This window comes from Saccopteryx bilineata, chromosome 6 (assembly GCF_036850765.1).
Source record: "Saccopteryx bilineata isolate mSacBil1 chromosome 6, mSacBil1_pri_phased_curated, whole genome shotgun sequence".
NCBI lineage: Eukaryota > Metazoa > Chordata > Mammalia > Chiroptera > Emballonuridae > Saccopteryx > Saccopteryx bilineata.
Genome location: NC_089495.1, coordinates 75,039,926 through 75,058,634, shown reverse-complemented (window position 1 = coordinate 75,058,634; position 18,709 = coordinate 75,039,926). Strand labels below are relative to the sequence as shown.

Here is an 18,709-nt window from a genome sequence, read left to right as displayed (position 1 = left end):
CTGGGATAATCCATGGTCCACTCATGGTTACCTTTCCCAAAATGTATAATTCTGTTTGGTTTTACTGTGTATTTATTTATTTATTTAATTCAGTTAGAGGAGAAAAGGCAGAGAGACAGACTCTCGCATGCGCCTCAACTGGGATCCACCTGGCATGCCCACTAGGGGGTGATGCTCTGTCCATCTGGAGCTTTGCTCAGTTGCTGAGCAACCAAGTTCTTCTTAGCACCTGAGGCAGAGGCCATAGAGCCATCCTCAGCTCTTGGGGCCAAGTCACTCCAATTGAGCCATGGCTGTCTGTGTGTGTGGTGGGGAAGTCAGAGGGGGAGGGTTAGAGAAGCAGATGGATGCTTCTCCTGTGTGCCCTAACTGGGCATTGAACCTGGGATATCCACACACCTGGTTAATGCTCTACCACTGAGTCAACCAGCCAGGGCCTGATTTTACTGTGCTTTTAAACTTTGTGTTGTACTTATATGGCTATGAACTTCTTGAGGGAAGAGCTGCCTCTTTATTTTCTTACGATTTCCACCAGTATCCAGGTTAAGTGCCTGTAACAGAGACACTCAGCAGATGTTTAATTCATGCAGCAACGTAGCCCTTCTGTAGATGAATGTCATGTACAGAAAAGGATCTTTTACTTGTCCCTGCCTTTCTGTGTGTCACCTCCTGGCCTTGGCTCCTGTCCATATTTATAGAGCTAGCTTATGAGAAACTAACTTTAATTCCAAAATTAACGATTGTTTTGTCAGTTAGTAGACAGTCTGTCTAGCTACAGCTACGTTGGGCATTGTGGAAAGATGCAGAAGACATGTAGGAATTTCAGGTGGACAGGGAAGCTAGCAGGGGTGAGGAAGGATGGGGGGCACTGTGGTTCACCTGGAATTTAAGATGAATTACTTCCCAAATCAGGTTTCCGAGATCGTGTTTCCTTCTGAAGTGGCAGGAGGAACAAGGACTCCTGCTGGCAGGTGGTGGTGACTCCTGCCTACACTCTTAGCTAGGGACCCAGTCCCCAGGGTTGTTCGTGGAGTAGTTTCCCCCACAGTTTTCTCTGCTAACTACATCCCCTGTGGAATCCCCTTCCCTCTCATCTACTCTACCCTGAGAGACAGACTTTGTGGAGATTTTTCCAGCAGTTTCAGTAAGAACATTGCTGATGGTAGCCTTAGGTGGCCTGTTCATATGTAATAGCCTTAAGTGGGGAATTGTCTGCTTAACCTTTTGAGTAGTGAGTCTTTTTCATGCTCGCTGACCCGGGAGTGAGGTTTTTTTTTCCTTCAAAAAATAGTTCCAGTTCCAGTTTTATTAACTTAAAATCATGTTTGTTTGATAACCAATTTATGGAAACAAGAAGAACATACATTTACCTTTTTTTTTTATTTTGTATTTTTCCGAAGCTGGAAACGGGGAGAGACAGTCAGACAGACTCCCGCATGCGCCCGACCGGGATCCACCTGGCACGCCCACCGGGGGCAACGCTCTGCCCACCAGGGGGCAATGCTCTGCCCCTGGGAGGGTCACTCTGCCACGACCAGAGCCACTCTAGTGCCTGGGGCAGAGGCCAAGGAGCCATCCCCAGCGCCCGGGCCATCTTTGCTCCAATGGAGCCTTGGCTGCGGGAGGGGAAGAGAGAGACAGAGAGGAAGGGGGGGGGTGGAGAAGCAAATGGGCGCTTCTCCTATGTGCCCTGGCCGGGAATCGAACCCGGGTCCCCCACACGCCAGGCCAACGCTCCACCATTGAGCCAACTGGCCAGGGCCACATTTACCTTTTTTTAATGTTCCCTTACATAGGTCCGATTGTACTCTGGATGGTCAGTAGGCATGAGGACGTACATGAACGTTTGTGTTACTCAAAGGGTTAAAATTCTTATCGCCTTGCCTCTCTGTCTTCTATCTGTGTCAGGATTTAACAATCTTCTCCCTAGGATGTTTCAGTCAATAGCTCTTTACACAAATCAGAGCCATTTCGTGAATTCTTAAATGTAATGAAACTTAAGGAATTTAAGGATGGAATTGATATTAATTCTGTGTATATATAGTTGCTATTTCAAGTTTATGTTTGAATCTGTTTTTGTTTTCTCTTAGGATAGATCACCCTTAGGTTTTTTTTTAATAGAAATTATGTTCGAAATTTAGCTTCTAACTTTTATTATCCATAAAATGGTGACATTACAGAAAGCAGTCACTGTGATATTTTTCTGTTTATATTTTTTCATACTAAAATGATTAACCTCTCTCTTTGTAATATAGAACTGTAATTTCTTACATGGAACAACTTTTGATATATGTATATCCTTCTATTATAACATTAGATGCATAATAATTAATCTGAAACTGAATTTGACTTGTGTATTAGCCCTAAGTAAAAAAAAAATTAATACCCAAATCTTTCTTTCAGGCAGTAACAGAGAAGAATTTTGAAACAAAGGATTTTCGAGCCTCTCTAGAGAATGGTATTCTGTTGTGTGAGTAAGTATTTAAAGCATTTTAAAAACTAATGTAAAAGCAAAGGGGTGTGTGTGTGTGCGTGTTATGAAGTACCCTCACTCCCCTCTTCATGGCTACCATAGCCACAGATACGTTTTCTTGGTAACAAGTGAGATTTGATCCTGCAAATTGATACCCCCCAGTATCAGACAGTAGGAAGGGGTTATCAGTCTCTGTATCTAAAGATAGCATTGGTGAAATATATATTATTTTAAATTAGTAAACAAGAAAGATTCTATTATTGCTTAATGGGCCAGTCAGGGTGGGTGGCTAAGGAGAAAGCCTTCTTACATTGTACTAGCTTTCACTCCGATTAATCTAATGTATGGAATTGCTTGGATTAGAATTTCATATAAAGCCTTTTTCTTTCATCAGTATTGTTGATTGTGGAACAGATTTAGGCAGTAGCCAATTATTTTTTTAAGCTGTAAATGGAGTCATTACATTACCACAATCAACTTGAGTCATGGGCCATTCATTAAATTAATAAACTATTGAGAGTCACATCCCAGGCTTTGGTTATCTTTAAGTAAAACAGTCTTGTGCCATGATTGATTGAATGAGGCCTACATTGTGTGTTTAATGTAATGGTTGTTCCTCAATGGCTGTGCAGTACAGTTAGCCCAGTGTGTGACCTGTGGGGATAAGGGGCAGGCAGATCTGTGGGATGTAAGGATGAAGGTGTGAGGGCACAGGCTGCAGAAGTGAGCCAATAAATTATAAGAATGTACTTAAGTATGTACTCACATTTTTGAAAGCATTTAAATATTCCAATCTAGACACTTACCGCACAGATATTTGTGGAATCTGTCCACAAGTGAGCACTGAAAGGTATGTGCTTGTAATTAGATGATTTTGATTATCTTTCTAAAGGAAGGTTGTCTGCAGCAAAGTTGAGGAGTCAAGGGTCTAATTTGGTTCCTTGATCCATTACTTTTTGCATTTTAGCAAGTGACTTAACTTCTGGGCCTTATTTTCTCACCTGTGAAGTGGAGGGCAGGGTATCTGGTCTGCCTACTTCACAGGGTTATAAAGTTTCATAAGACATATGGAACTTAATAGCTTTTTACTTTTTTTTTTTTTTTTTTCTTTTTTTTTTGCATTTTCTTTTCTGAAGCTGGAAACAGGGAGAGACAGACAGACTCCCGCATGCGCCCGACCGGGATCCACCTGGCACGCCCACCATGGGGCGACGCTCTGCCCACCAGGGGGCGATGCTCTGCCCATCCTGGGCGTCGCCATGTTGCGACCCTCCTGGGCGTCGCCATATTGCGACCAGAGTCACTCTAGCGCCTGGGGCAGAGGCCACAGAGCCATCCCCAGCGCCCGGGCCATCTTTGCTCCAATGGAGCCTCGGCTGCGGGAGGGGAAGAGAGAGACAGAGAGGAAGGCGCGGCGGAGGGGTGGAGAAGCAAATGGGCGCTTCTCCTATGTGCCCTGGCCGGGAATCGAACCCGGGTCCTCCGCACGCTAGGCCGACGCTCTACCGCTGAGCCAACCGGCCAGGGCAACTTAATAGCTTTTTAAATAAGCTATCCAACTTTGTAGAAATACAGTTTGTTGCTAGGGAGATGGCCATGTAGATAATAATCTCTATCTTATGAGCTCTGTTGATTAGTATTTAAACTTCTTTTTCTGAGAGCAATATTATTAAGTTAAGCCATATCAAGTTGCCAATATTCAACCATCTGTGACCTACAGAAATGCCAATTTCATGTGGTTCCAACTAATGTGTTGTAGGACATGTATATAAAGAAGGGCCACATGTAAAGTTTAAGGAGTGTATCTGACCTCTTCTTCTTTTTAATGTGATATCCCTCTTTTAAAAAACATTTTATTAATTGATCTCAGTGAGAGAGGAAGGGAGAGAGAGAAGGAACATTGAGCTGTTCCAATCTGGCCCTGATTGGGGATAGAACAGGCAACCCCTGCACTTTGGGATGGTGCTCTATCAAGCCGAGGCTCTTAAGCTATTCTGATGTCACATTCAGAAACTGTTGTTGCCAAATGTATTTAAACTAATTTTAGTAGGTTATGTGCTCAGCCCTGTTGGTCACTGATAGGAAATTATTTTATCTTGATTTGAAAACTAGATGATTTAAATGTGTTCTATTGTGTTCAAAAATGACAATTAGAGAGACACATGTGATCTGAACACGACCTTTGCTATGAGTATAGACCAGTAATTTTCATAGCACATATAAACTAATTGCTAAAATTCTGCAGCACAACAAAAAATATATTTTTTGCTCATCTATACAAAGTAGGTATAATTTTGATTCATTCACAGCAGATGGCTCTGGCTCGTGTCATTTTTTTTTTTTTTTTTTTTTTTTTTTTTTCATTTTTCTGAAGCTGGAAACAGGGAGAGACAGTCAGACAGACTCCCGCATGCGCCCGACCGGGATCCACCCGGCACGCCCACCAGGGGCAACGCTCTGCCCACCAGGGGGCGATGCTCTGCCCCTCTGGGGGGTCACTCTGCCGCGACCAGAGCCACTCTAGTGCCTGGGGCAGAGGCCAAGGAGCCATCCCCAGCGCCTGGGCCATCTCTGCTCCAATGGAGCCTTGGCTGCGGAAGGGGAAGAGAGAGACAGAGAGGAAAGCGCGGCGGAGGGGTGGAGAAGCAAATGGGCGCTTCTCCTGTGTGCCCTGGCCGGAATCGAACCCGGGTCCTCCGCACGCTAGGCCGACGCTCTACCGCTGAGCCAACCGGCCAGGGCTCGTGTCATTTTTTATTTGACAGACTAAAGGGAGAGAGGTCAGTACCCCTGACTAAATATTCAGGAATAGCATATTTTAAAAATTCTTGCTGCACATCAGTGTGCCTTTCAGCATATCAGTTGAAAACTGCCGGGATAGACTATTTAGTGGTTAATAGCCCAATAACTTTGATATCAGTTGTAAGCCCCACAAGTCAGGATAGGAATTAATTTATATAGGAAATGTTCCTATTATTTAAAACATTTTTTAGGGCAATATACTTGATAGTGACACTTAGTTTTTGATTTAAAATGCAATTTATGCTCCAGCGTGGGTCTGAGTGGCTTAAGGTGATTTCTGAAAACTATATCCAACCTGTTACCAGTAAGAATATTCGTTTAATGAAAAACTGTTTTGACCACAAGCAGTACTGTTAGAATAAACATATGAGTTGTACCTTAATGGTCACAGTGAACACTCAGATGAATGTTCAGAGATGTATTTGTTATTAAAAAAGTCACTTTAATTCATAACATCCAAAAGCTCATTCTTAGATTGTTTTATATAACATCAATTTTGGGTATGGTACATTACCATATAAGTCTAATCAATCTGTTTAGTACCCAATATTCTTTATCTTTTTTTTGTGTGTGTGACAGAGATAGAGAGAGAGACAGAGACAGACAGGCAGGAAGGGAGAGAGATGAGAAGCATCAGTTCTTCATTGTGGCACCTTAGTTGTTCATTGATTGCTTTCTCAAGTGTGCCTTGACCTGGGTGGCTACAGCAGAGCAAGTGACCCCTTGCTCAAGCCAGCAACATTTGGGTTCAAGCCAGCAACCTTTGGACTCAAGTCAGCGACCAAGAGGTCATCATGTCTATGATCCCATGCTCAAGTTGGCAACCAGGTGCTCAAGCTGGTAAGCCTGCACTCAAGCTAGATGAGACCACGCTTAAGGTGATGACCTTGGTTTCAAACCTGGGTCCTCTGCATCCGAGTCCAACTATGCCAGTGGTCCCCAACCTTTTTTGGGCCATGGACCGGTTTCATGTCAGAAAATATTTTCACGGACTGGCCTTTAGGGTGGGACGGATAAATGTATCACGTGACCGAGACAAGCGTCAAGAGTGAGTCTTAGACGAATGTAGCAGAAGGAATCTGGTCACTTTTTAAAAATGAAACATCATTTAGACTTAAATATAAATAAAACAGAAATAATGTAAGTTATTTATTCTTTCTCTGCGGACCGGTAGCAAATGGCCCACGGACTGGTACCAGTTCGCGGCCCGGGGGTTGGGGACCACTGCACTATGCCACCTCCCGGTCAGGCAGTACCTACTATTCTTTAAACAGGTGTTTCCCCAAAGTAGCATAAGTAAAATCAAGCTGTGGTAATCAGCAATTGCTGTTTCTTTGGGACACGCAAGTGTTATATGATATTTGTATTAAAATAATTTTTCTCTTAATTTGAATTATGTTTATAGCCATTGATTAATGAAGGCATATTAATCTAAAAGGTGTAGTGCTGGGGCCCTGGCTGGGTAGCTCACTTCTCACTTGGTTAGAGCATCAAGGTTGCGGGTTCAATCCCCAGTCAGGGCACCTATGGGGAGCGACCAATGAACATCAAATGAATACTTCTTTCTCTCTCTTTCTCTTTCTCCCCCCTTCCCATCCCTTCCTCTCTTTTCTGTGTAAATCTATAGCTGAAAAAAACCTAGCTGGTTGATCTGTTAGCAGGCATCACTGTTAGATCACATCCACCTGAGTTACAATGCTTTTAAGAAAGCAAAATCAGTTGTTCAGAAGCCTGGGATGAAAAGGCCAGGCTTTTAAATTAATGCTAAATAATATTATACGTTGTATGTCTTTGAGATTAGTGTACCCATAAAAGAGCTCAAGTATGGTTAGGATATTTTAAAAACCTGAATTCGTTTTCTTATAGGAAAAGGCTGATATTTGGTTCACTGCCAGAAAAATGACCAATTTTTGTGAAAATTAGGGTTTGCTTGTTGCCTCTTAAAAATCTCTAGGCATCCTAGCTCGTATCACCATTACAGAGTTTTATTATTTTATTTACTAATTTTAGCAGTCTTTTATCCTTGACTAAGAGTTTATCCTTTTTGAACCGGCATTCTGAAGTAGCAAAGTGAAACACTGGAAGAAGTATGCTCACTATGCGCTCACACACCTGGCAGTGTGCTGACATTTCTGATAACCTAAAGTGGGTGTGAACTCCGCGCTGGGGTTTCAGACGAGAGACACGTCTGAGCAGTGAGAATATTATGTGCATTTGTTGACTTTTAATCTGATTGACTAGGAAGTTACTCTTCTGTTACTCATTCCAGTATCATTTTCTTTGGTTGACTGTGGCATCTAATGAGTGTGGAGCTAAAAAATACCCTTCTGCTTCGAACTGTTGTAGTCATTCTTTTGCTGTGTACCTTAGATATAAAACCTCTCTTGGCTTTACTGAACAGCGATATGGGACCAAGATCTAATTTGGGTTTTTTTCTAATTAGTAAAAGGATTGACAAGAGTCTATAAGTTGATTTTAGCTCCTTGTTATAATTTTCCATGATTTTTATTAATATCATTCATTAGTATTTCTCCCATCTCATTGTTCATTCGTGTTCATGAGGTCAACCTTATTATTTATTTTAAAAATATACAATTTGCCACTATATAAGTATCCACAATCTTCTTTTGTTCTGTCGTTCTAGCAAAATTATCTCTTTGCTAAACATATTTGGTAGCATATTCAGCTGGTGATAATGAGCTAGTAAATTCACAGTTACTCATTATGATAGCAATCTTGAAAATATGCAAATGGCAACATTTTCCTTATGAAGTAAGAAGATATATTTGAAGGCAATCTTATTGGGTGTGCCCTGGTTAGTCTATTCTTCCCATCCTTGGAATAATGCCACATCTTTGATCTTTCCCAAGTCAGCCGTGCATCAGAAATTCATGCCTTTTGAACTTGTGGTTCACATTATTGAGAAGATTCTTCTCACACTGTGCCTAGGCCTCCTTTGTCATGGCTGGCAGCTTGGAAAGAGTGGAGCAAGATGTTTCCCTATTGGTTTGAGAAATCCTGTTTCTATTTATACCTGCTGTGTTATGACTACGCTATCTGCCTAAGAGTACTATAATATTTTGTTAAAGATACATTCAGTAGAAGACAAATGTTAAAAAAAAATACTCCTATTAATTGACTATGAGACATGCAATTGATTGTTTTAAGACATCAGACAAGATAGAGAACATTGTCACTTCTCACTTATGCCAACAGAACTGTGTCCTATGTTAGAGTTAGAGTGACAGTGACATTTGCGGGCCCTTTGGCCTCTATGCAGTGCTCCATGTGAAGCCCAGAGGCTCTTGTGTCACGGTGAAGGTTTTCCCTTAGAGCTCTTCCTGGCTTTGAATTTCCTGAGGACAATTGCTTCCATACAACTCTCCAGCATAATATTCACCCTGAGCCATATGACAGCCACTGAAATTTAAGTGAGAAAAACTGTTTCTCTTCACTTAAAGTAGTATATATTTTGAAGTTTCCATATTATTTGATAGCCTAGCAGTAGCTAAACAAAGATACAAATGTTTAAGTTCATACAGATAATTTAAAAATTTTAAGCTGCTTTTATTCTATGGTAGTATTTTATGGTTGTCATCTGTATGCTTTCTTTTTTAGCTTCATGGTCATTTTTTTTTCCCTATAGTTTTATATCTATACATAGCAAGAACATGATTCAAAAATAGTAGTATAACAAATTGAAGGTGAGGTTAGAAAACATTAATTTAAAAAATTCATTTTTGGCTCTGGCTGGTTGGCTCAGTGGTAGAGCGTCGGCCTGGTGTGCAGAAGTCCCGGGTTCGATTCCCAGCCAGGGCACACAGGAGAAGCGCCCATCTGCTTCTCCACCCCTCCCCCTCTCCTTCCTCTCTGTCTCTCTCTTCCCTTCCCGCAGCCGAGGCTCCACTGGAGCAAAGATGGCCGGGGTGCTGGGGATGGCTCCTCGGCCTCTGCCCCAGGCGCTAGAGTGGCTCTGGTCGCAACAGAGCAATGCCCCGGAGGGGCAGAGCATCGCCTCCTGGTGGGCAGAGCGTCGCCCCTTGGTGGGCATGCCGGGTGGATCCCGGTCGGGCGCATGCGGAAGTCTGTCTGACTGTCTCTCCCCGTTTCCGGCTTCAGAAAAATACAGGGAAAAAAAAATCACTTTTGTTAAGGTAGTCACATTGTATGTGCTCACTGCAAATTTTGCAGAAGTCTTTTACAGTGGCCTCAGACTTGAAAGTAGGAAGCTTACGTTTGTTCTGTGAACCTGTGTGAAACACCTACAGGGCTTTTTCTAAGTGTAAATTTGCAAGATTTCATTGATGGGGCCCCTGAGAAATAGGTAAGAATGATGGTGTACTACAAATAATACGTAATAATGTATGTGCTAAGTTTATGTGATATCGATAATTTATATTAAAGTTGATCAGCAGGAGTTAATCAAAGTAGGTTTTAGATGTAATGACAGCTGTTATATGGACACATGAAGAACTATGCTTTGGCCATGAAATGATGAAAGTATGGGAATTTTGATCAGTGCAATAAGAAGTAAATTAAATAGAGGGATGAATATTATAGGAAGGACAAATATATAATGCATCACATAAATTAAAAATAACAGTAATTTCCTTATACTAGAGACTTAGTCTATATATTCAATACTATATAGTAACAGTCACCAGTCAGAAAGTTAGCTGGATAAAAGCAATAGTGATAAAGTTTAGAATATTGTTCACTTTATTATTTATTTATTTTTAATTAAGTGAGAGCAAGGGAGGCAGAGAGACAGACTCCCTCCTGCATGTGCCTCGTCTGGGATCCACCTGGCAGGCACCTTTGAGACGATGTTCTACCCATTTGGGGTGTTGCTCTGTTGCTGGCAACCGAGCTATTTTTAGCACCTGAGGCAGAGGCCATGAAGCCATCCTCAGTGCTGGGGGCTAACCAGCTCAATCAATTGATCCATGGCTGGAGGTGGAGTGAGAGAGAGAAGGGGGAGGGGTAGAGAAGCAAATTGTCACTTTTCCTGCATGCCCTGACGAGGAATTGAACCCGGGATTTCCACATGCTGGGTGATGCTGTACCACTGAGCCAAATGGCTAGGACAGAGTATTGTTTACTTTAGAGAAACATGTAGGACTTTTATTTTTATATGTAGAAAGTAAAATGGTAAGCTATAAGAATTAAGATAAAGAACAATAAACTACATTTCTGTTTAAGGTAATCGATGTCAAGAGTAACTTATAATTAATTTGTAGTTTTAAATTAATACCCATATAAAATCTAGTCAAATTTTCTTAGAAAAAGAATTATTACATTTATATAGAATAATACAGAAAAGTGAGAATAATAAAAGTTATAAAAAATAATACTTATCTGGCAGAGGAGATACCATGATCACAAAGGTGGTTTTCCCAGGGCGAGGCTTATCCATTGCACTCCGGATGTGCTGACCCCTGCGATTTCCCCAAATGTGGGAAACTCGACTGCATAATTTGTCAGAGTCTTAGTTACTGATTACTGATTTCATTTTCAATAAGCCTGAGTTTGTTACATTGGTTTCCCAATAAAACAACAACAAAAATTCTAAAAATAAAAATTTTTGTGGAATTTGTCTAATATTAGAACACGATGAAAAATGACAAAACAGTATTTAATAATTATCAGTTGCTTTATAAGTGTTCATATGAATGTGATAGCAAGGTCGAGAAATACATTCTTATACATAAGACTTTGTGGTAAAAGATATGAGAAAACGGAGAAAAGATGAAATATTTAGTTTGTTATATTGGGATAATTGGGTAAGAATTAGTTTAAAAAACTCATCTTTTATTAGCACACAGTCTAGATTATAATAATAAGATGGAAGAATACAATTGAAGAGTTAAAAAAAAAATCTTTAGAGGCAGTTTAAAATTTTAAGCTTTGAAAGAACAAGAAAAATATAGATTTGAATATATATAAATAGATATTCTGACAAATAACATTCTGAAGAAAATATTTTAAGCAAAAATAACTTAAAGATCATCCAGAGTTCAAATAAATTGGTAACATATACATTTCAAAACCTCAGTAGGCAAGTGAGATAATGAAATGACCCAACAACTCACACATGAACAAATAAATACTACTGGAAATAAACAGTAAATTCTTCACCTTCATTAGTAAGACATAATTATGCTAGAGCCAGATACTATTTATTTTCATTTTTATTTCAACCACAGTTTACATTCAGTACCATTTTGCACCGGTTTCAGATGTATAGCAAAGGGGCTGGAGAACTGTGCACTGTAGCCCCGCGCTGTCCTAAGCACCCTCATGCCCCATGCCCTGTTATGTCGACGTTATTGACAGTGTTCTCCGTGCTGCACCTGCATTTCTGTGGCTGTGCTGCAGCTCCCAGTTTGTACTGCTAAATCCCTTCACCTTTTCCACCCAGCACCCTCTCCCCTCTGACAGCTGAGGGGAGAAACTCTTCAGATACTATTTGTTAAATTAAAACTAGTGAATAATTTAAAATCTGTTATAAAATGTTGGCAAGCCTGACCTGTCGTGGTGCAGTGGATAAAGAAAACATCGACCTGGAATGCTGAGGTTTCCAGTTTGAAACCCTTGGCTTGCCTGAAGGCACATATGAGAAGCAACTACTGTGAATTGATGCTTTTTGTTCTACCCCCCCCTGCCATTTTTCTCTCTCTAAAATCAATATTAATTCTTTAAAAAATAATAAAATGTTAGTGTAAGGCCAGTGGCCGCCAGTGTCGAGGCCATGCAGGTTCTCATTGGATTCGGGCAGACAGTAAAGAAACAGTGGAGCCGCCTGACCTGTGGTGGCGCAGTGGATAAAGCGTCAACCTGGAAACACTGAGGTTGCCGGTTCAAAACCCGGGGCTTGCCTGGTCAAGGCACATATGGGAGTTGATGCTTCCTGCTCCTCCCCCTTCTCTCTCTCTCTCTCTCTCTCTCTCTCTCTCCTCTCTATAATGAATAAATAAAATCTTAAAAAAAAAAGACTAGTGATTGATACTTCTCATCTCTCTCCGTTCCTGTCTGTCCCTATTTATCTGTCTCTGTAAAAAAAAAAAAAAAAAAAAAAGATTAAAAAGAAACAGTGGAGCCAAAAAATGGTGGGCCATTCCTTGATTCTAGCCTCGCGTTGGCTGACGCGTTGGCTGACGCGTTGGCTGACGCGCAAACAGGCAGGGAAACACTTCCCTTTCATTCAGAGCTCCCAAAGCCCTGATGCATTCATTGGTTCCACAACCAGGAGAATCTTCTCTGGTTCCTCCTAGAATCAAAGGCCCCACCAGTTTCAGGGGAGCCCTCAAAGCCGCTCAGCTCTGGTTCCCCATCTGCACACCTTCTCTCTCTCTGCAAAATTGGCTTCTTCTTCAGCACTCAGCATTCTCTGTGCTCTCCCTGTAAAACTGACTGGCCCCACAAAGACCCTTCCTCCAGCAAACATTAGCAAAATAATAGCCCTCCCCAAGCAGGAATGCAATCCGCAATTTGCAATCAACTGCCCTGCTCAGAGGGCAAGCATGCTTGTGGCTGCCCAGCGCCATTTTATAACAATAAAAGTGAGCAAACTAAAAAAATACATATTTTACAAACATTTGCCCAACAGCTGGCTATATTGAGCCAAAATAGTCTGTAATATTCTCAAAGTGACCAATAGAATATACGCTGGTACAGCTATGAAAAGCAACTTGGCAATACCTAGTAAACAATTATATGCTATTTTGTTTATTAATATAAACATTTATTTATTATCAAAATTATAAGACTTCCCTAATAATTCTTTTTTGGGAATCTAAGAAAATGGGGGTAAAGATATGTATTTTCATAGAGGAAAATATTAAAAACAACCTAAATGCTGCATCTAAAATGTGATAAAGTAGTGAAAATTTTTACATCCCATAGGAGTAGGGGTTGTAAGTGCTGTGGCACAGTTGGTAGCTGACAGGTGAGGGAAGCAGTGTGGTTGTCATTGCAATGAGAGGTGTCACTGCTCCATCCGCCCTGAGGTAGGCAGGGGAATGCTGCCCATGGGCGTGAAAGCAGGTTGGTTCATATTGCCACTTTCCTTTCCAAATAAGCATCGAAAGCTAAACACTGATGATTTTGTTTCTAGAAATAAAATATACAAAATACTGTAATCAGTAATATTGTGATGTTTGCATGGTGACAGATGAGTACTTGAATTACTGGGGTGATCACATTTAAGGTATAAAAATTTTGGATTGCTATATTGTACACCTGGAACTAATATAAATAATATAATACTGTATTTTAGCTATACTTAAATAAAAAAAATAAAGGATATACATACAAATGATATACATACAAATATGCATTGAAGTATTTTGACAGTGGCAAACATTGGAGGGAAGGAGCATAAGTCAAACTACAAGAGAATGATATGTCAGTCATTTACATCAGTGGTCCCCAACCCCTCGGGCCGCAGACCGGTACTGGTCCATGGGCCATTTGGTACCAGTCCGCAGAGAAAGAATAAATAACTTACATTATTTCTGTTTTATTTATATTTAAGTTTGAACAATGTTTTATTTTTTAAAAATGACCAGATTCCTTCTGTTACATTCGTCTAAGACTCACTCTCGACGCTTGTCTTGGTCATGTGATATTTATACATTTATCTGTTCCACCCTAGAGGCCGGTCCGTGAAAATATTTTCTGACATTAAACCGGTCCGTGACCCAAAGATGGTTGGGGACCACTGATGTAGATGAAGGGATAGAGAAGAACTTAGAGATGTTACTTAATAGTGACAAGGAGCACCAGGACAGGAATCCCAAGCCCCTCTGCCACGCCCTTTCTTAGTGATATGGTAATGGCGCATTTCCGGCTACTCAGCCAGGTCCCTTAGTGCTCTAAGTGTTGAGGTTGGTTGGAATGAGAAACCTGCTGTCAGACTAAGCTTTGCTAGACTCAGGATGGATGCTTCAGGTTTAAAGTGAGGCTAAGTAAGGAAGTCCTGTCATAATAAGTGATTACAAATTTTATTGGTACTGACTTATTGCTGTTCCACACATTTTCCTGTCTTAGCATGTGTTGTTAACTATTTATCTGTGTGGTAAGTAATTCAGCAGTATTCAAAAATTGCTACCACAGGAATTCTACAAATTGAATTTACCTTAATTTTTACTACCTGTCTTTAAAAATTATTTTAGGCCCTGGTCCGTTTGCTCAGTTGGTTAGAGCATCGTCTGGAAACGACGTTGCAGGTTCTGTCTCTGGTCAGGGCACACATGGGGAGCAACCAATGGTGCACGGCTGAGGGGAACAGCAAATGACTGCTTCCCTTCCCCCTCCCCCCTCCCCCCTTCTGCCCTTCCTCTCTCTGTCTCTCTAAAAACCAATCAATAGATTAAAAAAAAAATTAAGCCCTGTTTGGATAGCTCTGTTGGTTGGAGCATCATCGTGAGCTCAGAGGTTGCTGGTTTGATCCCCGGTCAGGGCACATAAAGAAAAAAATAGATGTTCCTGTCTTTCTCTCACTGCCTCTCTCTCCAAAAAAAGTTATTATAAATATTTATACTGAATGCTTTCATTCTTTGAAATTTTAAATTATATCTGCTTATCACTAATTACTCAATGTTATTTAAAAAGTTACAGCTTATGAATTTATTACCATTTTTGCAGTTTATGAATTTAGATGGAGATACCATATTTTTCGCTCCATAAGATGCACCTGACCATAAGACACACCTAGCGTTTTAAGGAGGAAAATAAGAAAAAAGAATATTCTGAACCAAATGGTGTGTTAAAATATTTAACAAAATACCATATTTTTCGCTCCATAAGATGCACGGGCATTTTCCCCTCCACTTTTAGGGGGAAAAGTGTGTCTTATGAAGCGAGAAATATGGTAATTAATTTAAAATCTTTGTAAGGACTGTATTTAAGATAATCAGTCCAACAGTTATAGAACATTTTAATGTACATTCTGTTTTATTCACTGAAGGGACTGTGCTCAGTCACTAAAATTTATGCTATAGATGTATATTATTTCCTTTTTTAAAAAGTTATTTTTGTTGGTTGATTTTAGAGAGACAGAGAGAAGAGGGGGAGAAAGAGAGAAAGAGAGAGAGGGAACCTGTTCCACTTAGTTGGGCATTCACTGGTTGCTTCCTGTATGTTCTCTGACTGGGGATTGAACCTGCAACCTTGGTGTTTCTGGACAATGTTCTAACTGACTGAGCTAACCGGCCAGGGCTAGATGTATAAATATATTATTTCTGTGAACAATGTAATAAGTAAAAATCAGCTTACATGTTAAAAAATGATAACCAGTCCAATTAATATATCTAATAGAGTGTTTACTTTCTTGACCAACATTTGACAATTGGGAGAGAACATTGAAGTTTGTCTGCCAACAAAAAAATAAGAGGTGTCCTTGTTGGGAGAAGCAGAAAACCATTTCTAGTATTTGAATGAAACTAAAGATAAAATTTTTCTAAATTTATTTCTATAAAAGAGGGTTTGAATTATTAACAGAAAAATTTCTTCATTAAAAGTTAGACAGTGGATTTTAGTCAGTATTTTTACAGGACCTACTAAGTACTGGGTACCTTGCTAAGTGCTAGGAGATGCTGTTTGGGTTGAGAGATACTCTTGTGTGTGCTTAGCAGCTTCGTCCTCTGGCTGCTCCGCGGCTGACGGTGGCACAGTGCTCTGTCTTTTTTGTAAGTATTCAAATGTCTGTTGAGCAAAGTTTACGTGAAGAAAAGTAGGCAATGAGTAAATGTAAAATAACAGATAAAACAAATATCATTGCTCTTTAATTTGTAAGGAAATGTATGATATCTTTATTATATCTTTAACAAAAATTACGTACTAATAGGAAATTTTAACTACTGTGAGGGTATATATTTAAAAAATGTGGTTGACAGAAAGTTATTAGAAATATATGTGTGAATAACTGACCAGATAATCTGTAGTCTAAAATGTTCACTCTTCTGTGGATTGATGTGCTCTTTGATGTCAGTCTCTGTGGTGCAGTTTTTGGACATGGGAAGTCAAAAGATGTCCCTACATTTTGTATCTCTACTGAAGAGCTTCCTAATGAAGGGGCAAATGAGGTGTAGAGCTAGTTCTGGAGACTGGCAGACCAAGCACCAAATCCTGATTAAAACCTTCTATAACTGAGTTGGATGTCATGTTGAGCTTCATGGACAGTTTTCTGAGTCTCGCCTCTGAGTTTTATTTAAAGTCATCACATTCACTGGCAACAAAGTTTTGGAACAGAGCCAACTTTCTACCATCTGTTGTTGTGCGACTCAACTCCCTTGGAGGGAGTGTCTTGGGAGGAGAGGAAAAGGAAGTCGACTCTGACCGGAGCAATAAGCTGAAGGAAAGGGGTTGCAGTCTGCGCTGTGAGAGCCCTCTGATGTGGGGGATACCGGGGGACGCAGCATTTCTCTTGTGGTTCTAATTTTACCAGAAGAGCCAATCTCTCAGGGCTATCGAAGCACATCACCACGTTATGCCATGGCTTGAGGGAAGGATTGGTGGAGTAGAGTATAGTGTTACATGTTACATGGGGTTAGAACGATGGGATATGTGGAGGCAGGTGGATGAAATGGTCCCTTTTGCACAGAGACATCTGGCAGTTTATCATGTTATCCCATTTTTGAATAGAACCAGTCACCTGAAGTCATTGTTGCCTTTAGAACATGCATAGTTGAAGAACAGTTATATTGCAAAGAAGATTTATTTGTAAAAGAGAGGAGTATTTCCCTTGTGTGACTCTTATATTGTTTGACGTAAGACTATGCCCCTAATCCTTTAGATATACTTAAATGTCACAGAAATTTAAATGTTATGAAACTATTTTTCTCCCTAAAAGGGTTATTCTGAAAGTTCTTTCTTTAATTGTATGTGAAAATAATATCTCATGGTTCATAATATGATGGGATGTTCAGTATTTGTCAAAACTATATGTGCATTTTCTTTATACTCTAGTTCTTAGAACTGATACTATTTTAACAGCTGACGAAATAAAACAGCATTTTTCTCTAGTGATACGACTTTTTGGAGGGTAGTTGGAGTGTTATCCAGAGTGGTGTTTGCCCTTGTGGTCATTTCCGTGTTTGTACATGTACCCAGCTCAGCAGTGCAGGGCTCCAGTCCACTGTGTATATGTTGTTTCTAAGTAAATAGCTCTGTAACCTTCTTTCATGGGAGGAGTTAACTCATTACTGGGAGACAGCATTTACCTGGCTGTTTTCTTTACCTCTATCCCTCACTTTCTTTGGCTGACTTAATTAAGAGTAAAATGAGTTATTATCCATCCCAGAAACTGTATTTAAAAACATGCTCTCGATATTACTAATACTATAATACAAAAATAATAAGTAAAGTAAACAGGTAAATTGAATGATCTGGACAAAGTCCCCAGTGACTCAAATGGGTGGAGGAGGAATGCATAACACTCTTCCTCTAACAAGGACAATTAATGTCAGACTTTGTTGACATTTTGTAAGCTGCCCCAGCTTATATTGATCTTTAACATTTAATATCAATAAAAGATTGGCCTGACCTGTGGTGGCACAGTGGATAAAGTGTCGACCTGGAATGCTGAGGTCTCTAGGTTTGAAACACTTGGGTTTGCCTGATCAAGGCAAATATGGGAGTTGATGATTCCTGCTCCTCCCCCCTTCTGTTCCTGTCTCTGTCTCTCCTCTCTCTAAAATGAATAAATAAAATCTTTTTTAAAAATCTCATTAATACCAACAAAAGTGTTATATTTTAAGATCTAAATTACTGTAGGAAAATCACTACCAAACTAGTGGTCATCTGCCACAATTTTCTTGATATATACTGTGTTAAATTGTATTCCTATAATGTTTCAGTTATTAGTTCTTCTATGCATTGCATAAATGCCACCTTTAAAAGGATTTTAGAAATACCTGTTTAATAGGGAACAACTAGAAGAATTAGTTTGGAGTTTTCATTTCTTATAAATCTGTTGAATTCTTTTCAAGCTCCTTAGCTAAAAGAAAAAGTGACTGGCCTAGCGTGCGGAGGACCCGGGTTCGATTCCCGGCCAGGGCACACAGGAGAAACGCACATTTGCTTCTCCACCCCTCCGCCGCACTTTCCTCTCTGTCTCTCTCTTCCCCTCCCACAGCCAAGGCTCCATTGGAGCAAAGATGGCCCGGGCGCTGGGGATGGCTCTGTGGCCTCTGCCCCATGCGCTAGAGTGGCTCTGGTCACAACATGGCGACACCCAGGAGGGTCGCAACATGGCGACGCCCAGGATGGGCAGAGCATCGCCCCCTGGTGGGCGTGCCGGGTGGATCCCGGTCGGGCGCATGCGGGAGTCTGTCTGACTGTCTCTCCCTGTTTCCAGCTTCAGAAAAATGCAAAAAAAAAATTAAAAAAAAAAAAAAAAAGAAAAAGTGACCACGAAGGGAGAAAGCTTTT

The 18,709-nt window shown here is 40.5% G+C and overlaps 1 protein-coding gene and 1 non-coding gene across 5 annotated transcripts in view; both read left to right on the top strand.

The window, feature by feature from the left end:
• Positions 1-18,709, top strand: part of LMO7 (LIM domain 7) — a 249,815-nt gene that overhangs the window by 88,305 nt on the left and 142,801 nt on the right. For all 4 annotated transcript variants that reach the window (XM_066236557.1, XM_066236563.1, XM_066236564.1 and 1 more), the window contains exon 2: positions 2,404-2,474. In XM_066236557.1, coding sequence (XP_066092654.1) covers positions 2,404-2,474 — 71 coding nt within the window. The remainder of the gene's footprint in view (positions 1-2,403; positions 2,475-18,709) is intronic.
• Positions 10,626-10,782, top strand: LOC136309642 (U1 spliceosomal RNA). The gene has a single exon (XR_010726335.1). It is a non-coding gene; the product is annotated as a U1 spliceosomal RNA (small nuclear RNA).